The 15,259-nt window shown below is 41.1% G+C and overlaps 1 protein-coding gene across 5 annotated transcripts in view; it reads right to left on the bottom strand.

The window, feature by feature from the left end:
* Window positions 1-15,259, bottom strand: part of EPB41L5 (erythrocyte membrane protein band 4.1 like 5) — a 90,762-nt gene that overhangs the window by 23,919 nt on the left and 51,584 nt on the right. For 4 of the 5 annotated variants that reach the window (XM_075070309.1, XM_075070311.1, XM_075070308.1 and 1 more), the window contains exons 17-18: window positions 6,315-6,475; window positions 5,102-5,196 (exon numbers count right to left, since the gene is read on the bottom strand). In XM_075070309.1, the coding sequence (XP_074926410.1) occupies window positions 5,102-5,196; window positions 6,315-6,475 (256 nt within the window). The remainder of the gene's footprint in view (window positions 1-5,101; window positions 5,197-6,314; window positions 6,476-15,259) is intronic. The other variant, XM_075070312.1, reaches the window with a different exon arrangement.

Here is a 15,259-nt window from a genome sequence, read left to right on the forward strand (position 1 = left end):
GAATAAAGTCTCTAATAAATGTCATTCCAACCTTATTTTTGTGGAATATCCTTACAAATTAATCCAACCACACTGGGTTTCAGAGTTAACATCACACTCAAAAGAACAGGAGACATTTCTGATCTCTCTGAGCTAACAATTAAGGGCCAAATTTTCTAAAGTGCATATCATCCACAAATGGGGCCAGAAGTTCTGACATGCTCAGCATCCAGCAGCTCCTATTGTTTTTAGTGAGAGCTACTTCATGTTGAGCACTCATAATACTTAAATCAGAGTTGAGCCCTTTTCAAAATCTGACCTCAAGTATGTCTGCAGACTCACTACATCTTCTCTACACTGGTTCACATTTAAAAGGTTATTGCTGCAACCAGATTGTTTTATAAATGAAAGATTTACATTCTGCAGAAAACACTGGAATTACAAAAAAATCTAGAGACTCTCAATCGGTATTATAGTATGGAATTTCGATAATTCATTTTTCCAGTGGTGCTACAATAACTTTGATTATTAAAACTAAATATATATATACACCCATATTATTTACTTTTCACTATTCTGTGGTTTATTTTTGTTGCAGTTTCCTCAGTATGGACAGTGAATCTAGCCCAATCACTTTCTGGTTCTCATGCAGTAGCATGTGTTTAGGTTCCCAACATTGTTGGGGAAATATTAAAATAAAAACTCGTTGTTGATTTTCTTTTAATGCCACGAAACCATTTCTATTCAGATTAACAGACATCTCCCTGCGCCAGTTTTATTCTGCGTTTAACGAAATAGTGGGGTATAAGTATTTGGCACATGACACTTAATTTGGGTAGTTGGCAAAGACACCTAACTCTGCAGGTTTGTAAATATCCCAGGTCCATGGCAGTTCTCATTGTTCCTGCCTACTGGAATACGCTTAGACTAACTGTTTGTTCATTAGTGGGTATCTGTTCTATAAATCGTATCTATAATACATCAAATTACGTCTGAAGACTATACAAACACTGCAGTGTAATGACAGAGGGGGTGATCTTCAAAGGCACAAATGAGGATTAGGAAACTAAATCCCATCAACTCTGAATGAGAGCTTGTCACTTACTTGCTTTTGGTAGCTTTGAAAAAAATCTCCCAGAGTCTGGTACGTCCACACTGTCAAGTAACTTTTCCACTTTTCTTTATGATAGTTTAAGTAGCACAAGACCAAGAAACCCCCAAAAACCACCTCGGGAGTAAAAACATTACTCAGAACTAGGGCTAGGTTTCACTGTTCATTTCATTCTAGAAGCTGATGAAAGTGTATTGAAGAACTAATTGCTCTCCTTTGTTAGGCTCCTGAGATTTGGCCAACGTGCTAATCAAAAGCTTGGGAATGGCAGTTACGTGCTTCCATTCAAAGTTTGGCAGTGAGCAGCTATGTAACTCCAGCAACTGGCTTGGAAGAATAAAGCCATTCATTCCACATTTACAAATTTTCATTCCAGATAGATTCTGCCCTTTCTAAGGGTATGGCTACACTTAGAAATGTGCAGCGCTGGCAGTTACAGCTGTGGTTGTACAGCTGTGTAGGAACAGCGCTGCAGTGTGGCCACACTGACAGCTACCAGCGCTGCAGTGTGGCCACATTTGCAGCGCTGTTGGGAGTGGAGCATTGTGGGCAGCTATCCAGCGTTCAAGTGGCTGCAACATGCTTTTCAAAAGAGGGGGGTGGGTGGAGTGTGACAGGGAACGTCGGGAGACAGAGAGAGCGGATTTTTGGAGCAGACACTGTGACAGCCCCTGCCTTGCAAGTTCAAAGCCGGGGGGTGGGGTGGAGTGTGACAGGAGCGTCGGGAGACGAGAGGGCGGATTTGGAGCAGACACTGTGAGCTCCCTGCCTTGCAAATTCTGGGCCATTTCCCCCACCCCTCTTCAATCACTCTTAAATGTAAAAAGGCTTCAGACCAGATAGAGCTTCTCCGAGGGACTCCCTCTCCCCCCCGCCGTGCGTTTGTCTCCTCAGCAAACAGCTGTGAACATCCAAAGCCTCGGCTCGGCTCGCTCGCTGGAGAAGAGCAGCTGTGTTTGGTAGCTCAGGGAGTAACTTCCGGTTTGTTGTAGACAGAATTCTGAGATACCTCTTAATACCCTGGAGGCCAATACAGCACTGCTGAGTGTCCACACCTGATGAGCAGCGCTGCTTCACCAGCGCTGGATTCGCTACACCCATAGCAGACCAGGAGTACAGCCAGCACTGCAGCCAGGGAGTTGCAGCGCTGGCTGAGCTTTGTAAGTGTGGACACCGAGCAAGTTGCAGCGCTGTAACCCCCTCACCAGCGCTGCAACTTGCAAGTGTAGCCAAGCCCTCAGGGGACTGATAGAGAAGTAGATACTTCCCTACCAAGGAACCAGTCAAGAGTGGATGTAAATCTGGAATCATCTAGAGATGATACTCAGAGACAAGCTCTGACCTTTAGAAGAGAACGTTCAACTTTTTCAGCTAACAGCTGATGAACAATTCACTGGCATTTGGTGAAGTTCTTTTGCTCAGTGGTACAAGACACTGCTTTACTTTCACAAGTAGAGAACTACTGACCCATTCTGCTGACAATGCAATTTGTCGTGCTTCTTACAATCTCTTGCCTGGTACATTCCAGCATGTTAAAACAAAACTGGAGATATTTTATATATTATTACAAAGAGAAAATGACACAGCATGCTGAAATCAGCAAGCAAAAAACATAGAAAGAGAAACAGCTGGGATAATAAAAGAATCAAAAATAAAGTTAGCTTTAAGATTTTAGTTTAACTATTTCTCTTTATAGTAATACACTGTGGCAGTTTATAACTAGTCCGACAGGAACAGGTACCGCAAGTCTTTATCACGTGAGCAGAGTAGATGATAACAATGGGACTGCTTGCAGGATCAGGTCCATAATTTGTACATACGCATTTTGTAATAGATTTTATGTATTACAGATACACAGGATTTTTTGAAGTAGCTTTCAAAAACAGTAGGTTTAAAACCAAGAGGGGGCAACTCCCAAACTGGTTTTAACTATTGTTCTTAAGTCACCATTTTGGGGATCATTTCATGAGAAACATTTGAGCTATGAGCTGTGACCCTCTATATGACCTTGCAATTTCTGTCCAGCTCAAAATTGACCACCTCAAACAATCTCTAGCTCTTTTTGTTTTTAACCATTATTCTCAAATTACCACTTGCTTAGAGTCAGCCTAGCTTGAAAAGCTTTAGCCAAACAACTTTCTCCTTTTCTACCAGAGGAAAAATACTGATTCAAATAGAGTTTACACCCTACAATTTCACAATGATCAGTTTTAGAAGGTCATCCGCAGGTCCTTACTGATAGGTGTCTTTGCTTACAAAGCAAAGTAGTCGTAGTATAATTCATCCTTAATTATCTAGACCTCAGGTGTGCAAAACTCCATTATCTAAACAGCAATATATTGCCCAGTAACTATTAAACTGAAAATTATTTTGATTATCTAGAACTTCCATTATCCAAAGTTATTCAATGTCCTGTGTGACATATGCATAATCAGGGCTGTACAGTACAGGCATCTGTTTATTAGACTAACTCATCATATGAGTCTCAGTGTGTTTAGTTAACCATAGCCACAATTTAAAACTATGAACAGAGGGTTTCATTCTATTCTCTCTTGATTTAATCTACAGAATTGTTTCCCTCTTTGTTTAAAGCCAACAGGGAGATGAACAAATCACGATATTCTGAAATAAACTGTGTTCATTTGCCTTTGTTTACATTAGGCATAATAAGACCCACAGCTACCCACTAATCTTCTTAGAGATTTGGTAATCTTTGTAATGCAGTCACCAAACAGAAAGATACCCAAGGCATCCCAGTTGTCAGCCCTTAAAGGAGACATGAACACAATACTCGGTAGCTATGATCATACAGAAGCAACAGACGTTTCTCAAAAAAGGGAAGAAACATAGGAATGGGCTCAGCAGTCACGCAATTCAACATACACATGTACTTCTCCAAATCTTTTAACAGATTCTGAGCCAACTTAACTGAAAGAGAAAACCCCATTGACTTCAATGGGAGGTAGATCAAACCTTTAGCCCTCCTGGGCTAATTCTGTGGTGTAGTGTGTGTTGTTTTGTTTTCTCTTCCTATTCAAAATACAGTGAGTATCTTGGGTTTGTAACACGAGGGGGAGAGGGCTGAGTTGCTTTTAATCAGATTGCTTTGTAGCAGCATCTGAAGGGAAATCTAACCCAAATTCTTGGGAAATCCCAACGGGCTTGTGGGATTGTTATGGGCAAAGGATGTCACCAGACATGTCACATTTTAGTCTAGGTGATCTGCCTGTTGATAAATACTTATTAGGCTAATGCTTTACAGACCATGGCCCCGTGCCCTGCCCCCCATAGCACCTTTTCTCATATTTGCTCTGAGGGCATTATTGACATTAATGAATTAAGATGCACAACTCTCCTGTAAGGAAAATAAGCACAGTGAAACCTGCACTAAAAATCCATTCAAAGGACTGATAAATATACGTTATTTAACAGAAGTGGTCTCCCATCAAAGATCAAAGTATTGTTCCCACGTAATAAGAGAAATATTTTGCTAACGGTGAACATGAGGTGCAGGGAGTGAAATCCTGACCCTACTGAAATCAATATGAGTTTTTTTTCAGGGAATTTAAGTAACTCGTGTATGCTTTGTTGTGTATTGGATTGAGAAGTATAATGGAAACAAATAAAATAGACTAAAAGGTAAAAAAAAAAAAGAAAAACCTCTCCCCCTCCACTCAGTCCTTGTATGAAATTGAGTAGTGGACTAGACTGTGCACAATTTGCATACACAGTTAGGTGTCTAGGCACCTTTGATAATCCCACTAGGCACCTATCTACATATTTAGGCATTTATAAAACCTTTGTAAATCTGGTCCTTAGCTAATTTCCAGCAGAAATTATTCACTTATCTTGCAAAACAGTCTGTAAAACAAAGTATATGCATCTGATTTTCTTGTGTCTCCATCATTTACAGACATTTTCAAACAAGTGGAACACATTAGCCAGAAAGCAAAAGGGTTCTCAAAACCATCACAACACGCTCAGCAACTTTCAGGAATGCAACCTGAGTACCTGTTTATTGATATTGATGTTTATGTTGGAGCGGGGTGCTGGCACTGGGCTGGGTTCTGTCTCCAGATGTTTCAGTTTCAACGTGTCTTCGAATGCTGAAAAAGATGGCAGAGACAACCCAAGGCCCTGTTAGTGCAGCTATGGGGTTATCTGGCATTTTACCTTTACCCTTGCTGACCGCAAATTATCAGAAGATCAAGCTATCTGGGCCAGTATGAAATAAAGCTACTTGTTTACACTTGAACAATTTAACTTCCATAGACTGGTCTGTATGCGCTGAATCGAAAAGAGAGGGAGTCTCGTACTAGTACAAAGTTCAGTGCAAGTGTGGGAAGGTAAGTGAATCTGTGTCTCAGGAATTATTTGCAAGTACAAAAGTAGCGCCTCAGAAGACAGAGTTTATTTATACCATTTATGGGTTATCTGTAAAGAACCATTATACTTTCTCTTGGTTCTGCACTCATACATACTTGATTTGAGAAATAAATTGCTCCCAGCCGAAACCACTGACTCTCAAGCTCAGCAGATCCAGGTTCAAACTCCTTTCTCAGCCACAGACTTCCTGTGAAACCTTGGACAAGTCATTTAATCTGTTTGTGCCTCAGTTCCCTATCTGTAAAACAGGCATAACAGCACTTCTCTACCTCACAGGGCTTTTGTGATGATAAATAAATTGAAAATGTGAGGCACTGAGACACTAAGGTAATGGGAGCTATTTAAGTACCTAAGGCAGATAGATACACCAATAGGAATACCATGATTCTAGTGGTGACATCTTGGATCACGTACGACCAGGATTATAAATCCTGATGCAATCAGCACACAATGTGGTTGGAAATGCAGGCTGTGGTAAACATACCAGTAGTATCTTTGCTGTTTCTGAATCTTGAAATGTATTTTTTACTGGAATCATCAATATAGTTATACAGCATGTTCTATCTACCGAGACTTTTCGCCACTATTGTCAGTGATACTTAAATTTTCTTTTCTGAACTACAGTTACAATATTGCTGTGCACTACTAAAACAGACCCTATATTATATTCAGGAGGTGGCTGTATTTCAGTGCTGAGCAAAGTGATCCTTGTATATGTAGTTTGTCATATCTGCAGAGTCTTTTGGGATTTTGGAGGAAAAGTACTTAGTCATCGCAATAAGTCCATCAGTGTCTCTGTATGGGATGATAATGGAAATAATTCAGGAAGTTTCCTTACCAGCAGGATCTATTTTTTCAGCAGCTGTCTCCTTTGTGCCAGGAGGAACAAAGCTAAGATCTGCCTCTTCTGGAACTCCTGCTGTCAAACTAGCAACAGGCTCATCAATGCAAGTCTCCAGCAACTCCTTGCTGTCTAGCAAATCAACAATCAGAGGCATGCTGCAAAAGTAGGAAGATGGACAGAGATAGGTAGAATCATTTCAGAAAAGTGACAACACAAGGCAAGGATTTAAAATATGCAACCTCAGGTAAAAAAAAGCAGGTCACTTTCCTTTGCCTGTTTTCAAGCACCCATGCGCATTCTTTAAAAATTGTTTCAGATAAGTTTACCCTGGCTTTCAAGGGAATTTAAAATCTACAAGGTAGATACCTTGAAGAACGAGCTTCAAATCTCAGGACAGGTCCATATATTATCTTCACTTCTTCTGCTATATGAAAAATCAGTTCATAGTAGAGGAAAAATTCTCTGTGGAGCGTGATCATCAGCACAGCATGACCATACTGGAAGCAAAAAGTGTCTTCAATCTCACTGAAGTCTTTTATATGGAGTTTGCATGCAAACATAGCAAAAGGGAATGGCTGCGCTGTGCAACACTTTTACTTCTTATAATACTCAAACAGCTAATCCAAATCCTTCCCAGCTATGAGGAAGTTGAAACCTGAATCAAGATCTGGATCCAAGCTTTGAAAAGCAGATCTATCCACTGTTGTAAAAGTGGACAAGCAACTATGTAAATTTAGCTTTGGTCAAATCCTTCAGTACTTTTTAATCAAAATTTAAAACTAAGATGGAATGTATCCCTTTGCAAAAAAACAACAAAAAAAAAAACAAACCTTTCCTCCTTTTTAATATTACTTACAAAGAGTTATAGAGCTGCATGGCACTTTACAGAACAAAGATGGGTTCCCCTCCCCAGAAGAGCTCAGAATCTAAGTTAAGGCCAGAACAACACAGGGAGAGGATGAGGAAAGGGTAAGACAAGGGCAAAGGCAGTAAGACTACTCTCTATGTCCAAGGATCTAAAGGCGCTCTGGTCGGACTCACACCACCCTGCAAGGTAGATATCATTTATTCACATTTTGCAGATTGGTATGGAGATCAGAGCCTGATTTTCAAAGACAGGCATGTACAATTGTGTGTTCCTAATCTGTGTGTGGAAGGACCACATCTGCTCATGGAAATCAAATCTGCACTCACATGGCCAGTTAGATGCATAGTGGTTGCCATAAAAGAGTGAATACTTGCAACAGATAGCACACCTTGGGATCCGAGGTACCTCAGATTGCCCTATGCTCTGAATTAAAAATAATGGGTGGCATCTCAGATGCCAGATGTAACATCCGGTCATTGTCTTCATCTTTGATTCCCATCCGTCAACTCTAAAGTGATGATGGGGCCAAATTAAGTCTATCCATCACTTTCTATCTTGTGCCATTTTCAGTTTCATTCATCTTTAAACCTTTTTGTTCTATGCCATTCTTCAATTACATTCAAAGAATCGTTGGTCTTCCTCTATTTCTAGTTCCTTGATATAGTATCATCTCTGGGTCCATTCTTGACACACTTCCAAACAATTGCAGTGATCTTTCTTGAATCTTTGGTAAGTGTTATTTCTTGCCCTAGCCATTTCCTATCTCATTTTTTATTTTCTGCAGTCTTGAAACTCTCAGGTGTCCCCTGAGCCAGTTCATTTCCGCTGTCAAAATTTTTCCATTCATTGCCTTTCCTCACATTCCAGCATTCCAGCTCACACATTAGGAGTGGCATGACAGTTGTCTCATATACAGTAATTTTTGATTTTCTCAATGTTTTTATTCTTCCAGAGCTTTCTGAATTTTTCCAATGGAACAGCAGGTACTCTGACTCCTCCTCTTATGTCATCTTCACCATTTTCATTCTTTGATACTAGCCCTCCATAGTAAACGTTTTTTCCACTCGTTCTTGTCTTGTCTCAGAGTTTGATCTTAACCTCTTTCTCTTGTCTTCCAAAGGCCACGTTTTTGTCTTCTCCATGCTGATCTTCAATCTAAATTTTCTACTTTCCTGGTCCACCTCATCATCATTCTCTGTAAATCCTCCTTGGTCAATATCATCTATGAATCTCAGATTATGCACGGTCTTACCCCATAATGTCACTCCTCCCATTTCCATCTTAGTGCTACAGCCATTATTGGTTCAGTACCAAGCCAAACAAATCTGATAATAGTGTGCATCCTTGTCTCACTCTTACAGTTGTCCTGAACTATTCCCATTGTACTCACTGACTTACAGTAGATGTTTTCTATCACCTTAATCAATTTTTCAGGAACACCATTCTGATGCTGCACTCCATATGCTTTATAAAATGTTTTATAAGTGTGAATATGATGTAACAGGAATATGCTTTATGCAAAGGGTCTCCTGTAAGTTATTACAAAGCTTACAATTGAGTGTGTTCATCCTATTTGTATGAATGTATCATTCTTGTATCTGAAACTAGTAATATGAGGTATAACTCTGAGGTCCTACTGTAATTATGCAAAGTGTGGGCCATTAATGGTGGTTTAGAATCTTGATGGCTCCCACTGACTAGGGCAACTGACAGTAAATGGCTCTGTTTACCTGCAAGCCTCCACTGTATACATGCGAGCCAGCCCTGGAAGAATGGACGGGGTCTCTCAGGACATGTGAACATATCACATGATACTGGAATCCATCTTAAACCTGGTGCTTTTCCATTTAGAAGGAGGGGTGGGAACCCAGAGCGAGACAAATGATTCCTGCCTTGTGCCAAAGTTATAAAAGGGGGTGGAACAGAACAAAGGAAACTTCTAGTCATGAGCAAACCCCTAGTTTCCACCTAAGATGTCTGCTGGAACTGACGAGGACTGTACCAGGGAAAGGATTGGGCCCAGACTTGGAGGGAGTCTAGTCTGTGAAAGGAGCTTATGGGAACAGCTCTGAGGGTGAAATATTATCTGTAATCAGTTTTCTAACGTATTGGGCTTAGACTTGTGTTTTGTTTTGTTTGGTGACTTACTTTGTGCTGTTTGTCATTACTTGGAACTACTTGGAACTGAGTAAGTTGATTAATACCTAGGGGAGCAAACAGCTGTGCATCTCTATCAATGTTATAGAGGGCGGACAATTTAGGAGTATACCCTGTATAAGCTTTATACAGAGTAAAACAGATTTATTTTGGGTTTGGATCCCATTGGGAACTGGGTGTCTGGGTGCTGGAGATAGGTGACCTGCTGTGCAGTTTTTGGTTAAAGACTGCAGCTTTGAGGATGTATTTCAGACCCTGGGGTTGTGTTGCAGCAGGCTAGCATGTCTGGCTCAACAAGCCAGGGTTCTGGAGTTGCAAGCTGGCAGGGGAAACGGGCTCAGAGGTAATTTCAGCATATCAAGTGACATTCCCAAGGGGGTCTCTGTGACCAAACCTGTCACAATCATACATCATCATAGCATTTGGCAGAAAGGATTATAGCAAGTTATCAGACGCCTGATGATTTAGTTCTCATATCACGTGATAAAACCCAGGTCAAATTTCTCTTCACATATTCTTCTGCTTATTTACACTGTTTGCTTATCCAGTTGTTCTTAGGTCTTTGCTTTCCATTTTATTTCTACTGACCTCAGCTCCTTCATCCTCCTTTTTATTATCCTTCAGCTTCCTACACTTGTTGCTTGACTGGAGCACTTCATCTGTTACCACCTTGATTTTTTTGTTTTGACTTTGCTGCCCAACACAATTTCAGTCACTCTCATAATCCCATTTTTTAACACTTCTCCACATCTCTTCAATGTTCATTTCTTCTTTCATCAGAGAGGTGATGTTTTTCCACATGGCTTCTTTTTAGTCTTTTCTGGTATCTGCTCTTTCAACTTTTCCACATCACAGATGTTAGTGCTTTGGCACTATTTCAACTGCTTTCAGCCACAGCAGTAACTCATGGTCTTCTCCGATATCAGCTGCAACTGATCTCCACAACAACATACTTCATTTCTATCTGCAATTCTCAGATACAAAATCTATCATGCTCTTTATTTGCCCATCAGGTGATATCCATGTCTACTTCCTCTTTGGCTTAGTGTGTTATCACCAGGTTGTTACTTAGGGAGAAATTTAGTAGCCTCTCTCCTTTTTCATGTTCTCCACCTAGTCCAAATCTGCAGATTGCTCCAGTTTAGGAAATCTAATCTGATCCTACTGTCACATTAAAATCTCCTATCGCCAATAACATGTCCTGTCCAGGAGTATTGGTTGTAGCGTTCCATATTCCTCTTTGCCTGTTAAATGTACTGATAGCAATGTATGCCACAAAATATACAAAGTTAGTAATGTAACTAAAAGAAAGTTAGCAAGAACCTTGGCTTTTGAAATTTCCTGATTCTGTTTGATTTCTCAACAGTCACACCAAAAGGGTGGCCATCCCCTTTAAAGCAAATCTGGTTCAATCATCAGTTCCAACTAGGACAGGTTCAGATCCCTATAAACGGCTGAGAGCTCAAATGAGAGGAGGTGCAGGAAGGAGATGGGTTCCAGCAATAATCTCTGAAGCAGGGGGATTGAATGGAGGTCCTCCTTTTAGCGCTGAAGGGGAAAAGCCCATGGGAGCTATAGCCCAGAGTGGGCAAAGGAACTATTTTTGGTTTTGGAGTTTTTCGTTTTAGGAATTGAACTATGCTCAGAAAGAGACGTGAGCATGGCAGTGAATTCTTCCTGGGATGCTCAGGAGATACAACCTGACTGAATAAACTGATACCATAGCTAGCCAGAAGCCAGACCAGGTAGGTAGCATTGTTGCACACTGCAGAACACTAGCATTAATGCAACCTACTAAAATGATTAACTAAACTCAAACATTCTGAGGCCAGGCTTATGCCAGAGCTGCAGCTGCTGCTGGGGAGTAACTGGGAACCGACAGAGCACTTATAGCAGGAGTGGAGAAAAAGATGGGACTGGTTCCCTACCTCCTCTGGACCCAGGACATAACCCAGTAACCCATGTCCCTGCTGGGGTGCTGAGCTCAGCAGCCCATTTCTCTCTTATCCCTCAAGTGGCACCAGATGAGGATGGAGTTCCCTTAATTTTTTTTAAAGGAGGGTGGGGAGGTGTATGTGAGTACACCAGGCAAGACTTCCCCTAATAACTGAACGCCACCCCACAAGCAATCCATTCATAGGCTCCTTCCCATTAACAACAGCTAAGACTCAGCCCTTCATTCCCCCTCTGGAAAAACAGCTCTCTTGATGCCAGCTGATGTAGTTAGTTCTGTAGTGCAAGAGGAAGCTGTCTCTGCTGTGGTACTCAAGTTCAAACCGTGATCATGTGAGAGGGGTGGTTGTTACAGTTGCACACAACAGAATGTTTGGTTTTTTAACCTTTTTCCTTTAAGAAATCAAGCGAAATAACATGCAAAAATGTTAAAAGAACATTATTTAGATTGCACAGTCAAGCATTTGAAAGTTAAGAATTGCCAGATTTGCTGTGGCTTAATTCAGCCCTCTTGGGGGTCCTGCCTATGCACTGGAAGAGATGCTGTGGAAAACCTATTATGTCAATGCGCAATTACCAACTGGGTCATAATGCATATACACAAGTGAGCCAAATTAAGGTTGCACACACAACCTTAATTCTGACATTGCTTAGCTTCGGTGTGCTTGACTTCACAACTTAAATAATGTTCTTTTAATGTCGCTTTTGTATATAATGCATTAAGATATTGAGTATCTTCTTTACTTCTTTCATTTTTGGTTATTAGAAGTTGGCCTGCAAAAGGAAGGAGGAGAAAGTAGGTTTGTGACCTTCTTAAAGTTTCTATGAAGAAATGGAAAGTGTTTAGAAAAACTAAGGAAGGCCATTCTTAGCATTCCTAGATTTCTAAAGTGAAAGCAGAAAAAGTGCTTGGAAACATGTAGTTTCAAATGCGGATTGTGAGCTCTCTGTTATTTAACAGGTAGGGTCACACAATCATTAAGACTTCTTTTTCACCCATGTGTTTGTAGAGGAACTGACAAAATCTGAACTTTTCTGAAGGCAACTCCCAAGCTGTTTTAACATTACGAGCCATTAATTATTATTTCCAACACTGACTGTTGAACATTTGCACTTCCCATTGCAGTCAATGACAAACATTGCACTTGCCAGACTGAATCAGACCTGCACGACTGTCTAAGCCCTTTATCCAGTCTGACAATGGACAGCACCAGATGATTCAGAAGAAGGTGCAAGAAACTCTGCAGCAGGTTATAAATGTCTGATCATTTGTCCCCCATGAGATTCTCTTCCTACCCCCTCCTAGTGAGGCTGGCTTAAACTGATGTCTGAGGTTTCTTCTCTCTTCCAAACCATCTTTTGTTTTAGCATTTATTGTAACAATTCTGATATTCTTGTAGCAGATACTCAGCTCCTTCGAAAAAATCAGGCTATGTGTTACCACCACTTAAAGTGGCCAATATGACCACTAATGGTCTTCAGTTCTCAGGCTGCTAGCTTGAGTCCTCAGTCTTCTGTCACTTACCCTCATGGAAATCAGGAGTAACTCCACTGAATTGCACCAGTGTACATACAGTGACAGAGGAGCATTAGATCCTTTGGAAGAAAGTGAAATTCAAACCCAGCTGGCAATAATATGTAACATATACAATGCCAAAAATAAATTCATTTCCAGGGTAGTCCATTCCAGGATAACTGTTAGCCTGAGTTGACTTTTCACAATTGAATGAGCTGAGCTGTCCTTCCACACCAAGGTTTATCTAATGAATATGCCAACCAAACTTTAATGATAGAGCTGCGGTAATACAATAGCCACCCAATGTGCATTATACCCCAGCCCACTAGAAGAGGTAGCTAATTTCTTCATTTCATCGAGTGCTCTCTGCCATCTGGATTTCAGTCAGTATCTGCAGTAAACTGAACAACCAACATGTTTACCTTGGAGCTAAACACAGGCTCTTGGATAACGTATAGAATAAGCATAAAGCCATTACGAACTTTTTAATAAAGTAAGTATTTATCATTATGACAAAGATCCAAAAATACTTTAAAAAAGTGGGATGTTTTGCCATGCCATTCCATTCCATACACACACAAACACTCTCTCCCCTTCTCTCTAGTGAGTTCTTTCTCTCTCACTCATGGAATATTTAGCTGGTAGGTGGAGTGCTGTACCTGCTTGGTACGACAGATTTCATTTTTAAGTTCTTCTAGCACTTCTGAAATACAGAAACTAACATAGAAAAGTAGTAGTATTTGTGTTAGTAAGAAAACTTTTGTCTGAATGTACTATCCAACACCACCAAATGCCTGCACAAATAAAACTAACTAAAAGGAGTCTGAAGCTATTAGTCACCTCTGCTCACCTTATGGATCATTTATACACAGTGATCCTATCCTTTTTTAATACAATGGTAAATGGAAACTTAAATTTCATAAGTAATCTGATTTCATCTCCCCTTCTACACTGCTGCCAAAATATCTACGGAGGAATTTCAATTATGCCCTGACTACACCTACTTTGTTAGCACCTTCCATGTGCAAAACACTTTAAAGGTAAAATTTCCTTTTAAAACAGATTAAATTTGCAATTAGCAATTTGAAAATTATTCACAGAACAATATCAATCAAACATGTTCAGCAACACGGACACTTTCTACTCTTAAAGCTGAATGGTGGAGAATTTTTAAACAACCTTTTTACTCATTTTTCCATTTGGTTTTGGACAGGAGGTAGAGAGCATTACTGTTCTTAAAAGACCTAACTTGAGAGAGTTCCCCTACAAGAATTGTAGCCTTTGACCCAACAGTCATCTCCATGAATCGTTCGGTAGAATGAGTGGCCTTCAGGCAGCCTGCTCCATCTCATCTGGAGCACAGCAGCAGGGACCGGACAAAAGCACAGACGAAACAGTGTCACAGCTTTGCATTTTGATACATGTTTTAGAGAAGTTACAGTTTAGCCTGGAAAAAGATTAAGTTTGATGGTCAGTAACACTTATTGGAAGCCTGGGACCAGTCTGTCAGTTCTTAAATACCTGAGTGGTCTCTAACTCTGCACAGAGTCAATGAGACCACATGCATGAGGAAAGGGGCCAGTATCAGATCCTCATGGCTGCAAGTCACACAATTCTATTATTGTTTTCAGGTTTTGGGGCGGGGAGGAACACATTTAATAATACATATTGTTTCTAGTATCAAGTATCAGAGGGGTAGCCGTGTTAGTCTGGATCTGTAAAAGCAGCAGAGAATCCTGTGGCACCTTATAGACTAACAAAGACTGTGAATGGCTTGCCAATTACAGAACCAGTTTCTTCTCCCTTGGTTTTCACACCTCTACTGCTAGAACAGGGCCTCATCCTCCCTGATTGAACTAACCTCGTTATCTCTAGCTTGCTTGCTAGCATATATATACTTGCTCCTGGAAATTTCCACTACCTGCGTCTGACGAAGTGGGTATTCACCCACGAAAGCTCATGCTCCAAAACGTCTGTTAGTCTATAAGGTGCCACAGGATTCTCTGCTGCTTATATTGTTTCTATAAACCCAGATGAGTTTGGGATACACTCCATAGATTTTCTGGAAATATTCACACACCCTTGAAGCTAAAATCATTATCTGAAAAGGTCTAGTGCAGGGTGGGCAAACTATGGCTCGCGGGACAGTCCTGCCCGGCCCCCGAGCTCCTGGCTTGGGAGTCTCGCCCCCAGCCCCTCTCCTGCTGTTTCCCCTCACCCACAACCTCAGTTTGCTCACTCCGCTGCTGGCGCAATGCTCTGGGATGCCAGGCTGTGAGCTCCTGGGGCAGCACAGCTGCAGAGCCCAGCCTGATTCGGCCTCTGTGCTACTAGGTGGCACCACTGGTGCTCCAGGCAGCGCAGTAAGGGCGCAGGGAGCCAGGGGGGTGGGAGGGAGGTTGGAGAGGGGGCAGGGGAGTTCAGGGTGGTGGTCAGGGGGTGGGG

The sequence above is a fragment of the Chelonoidis abingdonii genome, chromosome 10 (assembly GCF_003597395.2).
Source record: "Chelonoidis abingdonii isolate Lonesome George chromosome 10, CheloAbing_2.0, whole genome shotgun sequence".
Lineage (NCBI taxonomy): Eukaryota > Metazoa > Chordata > Testudines > Testudinidae > Chelonoidis > Chelonoidis abingdonii.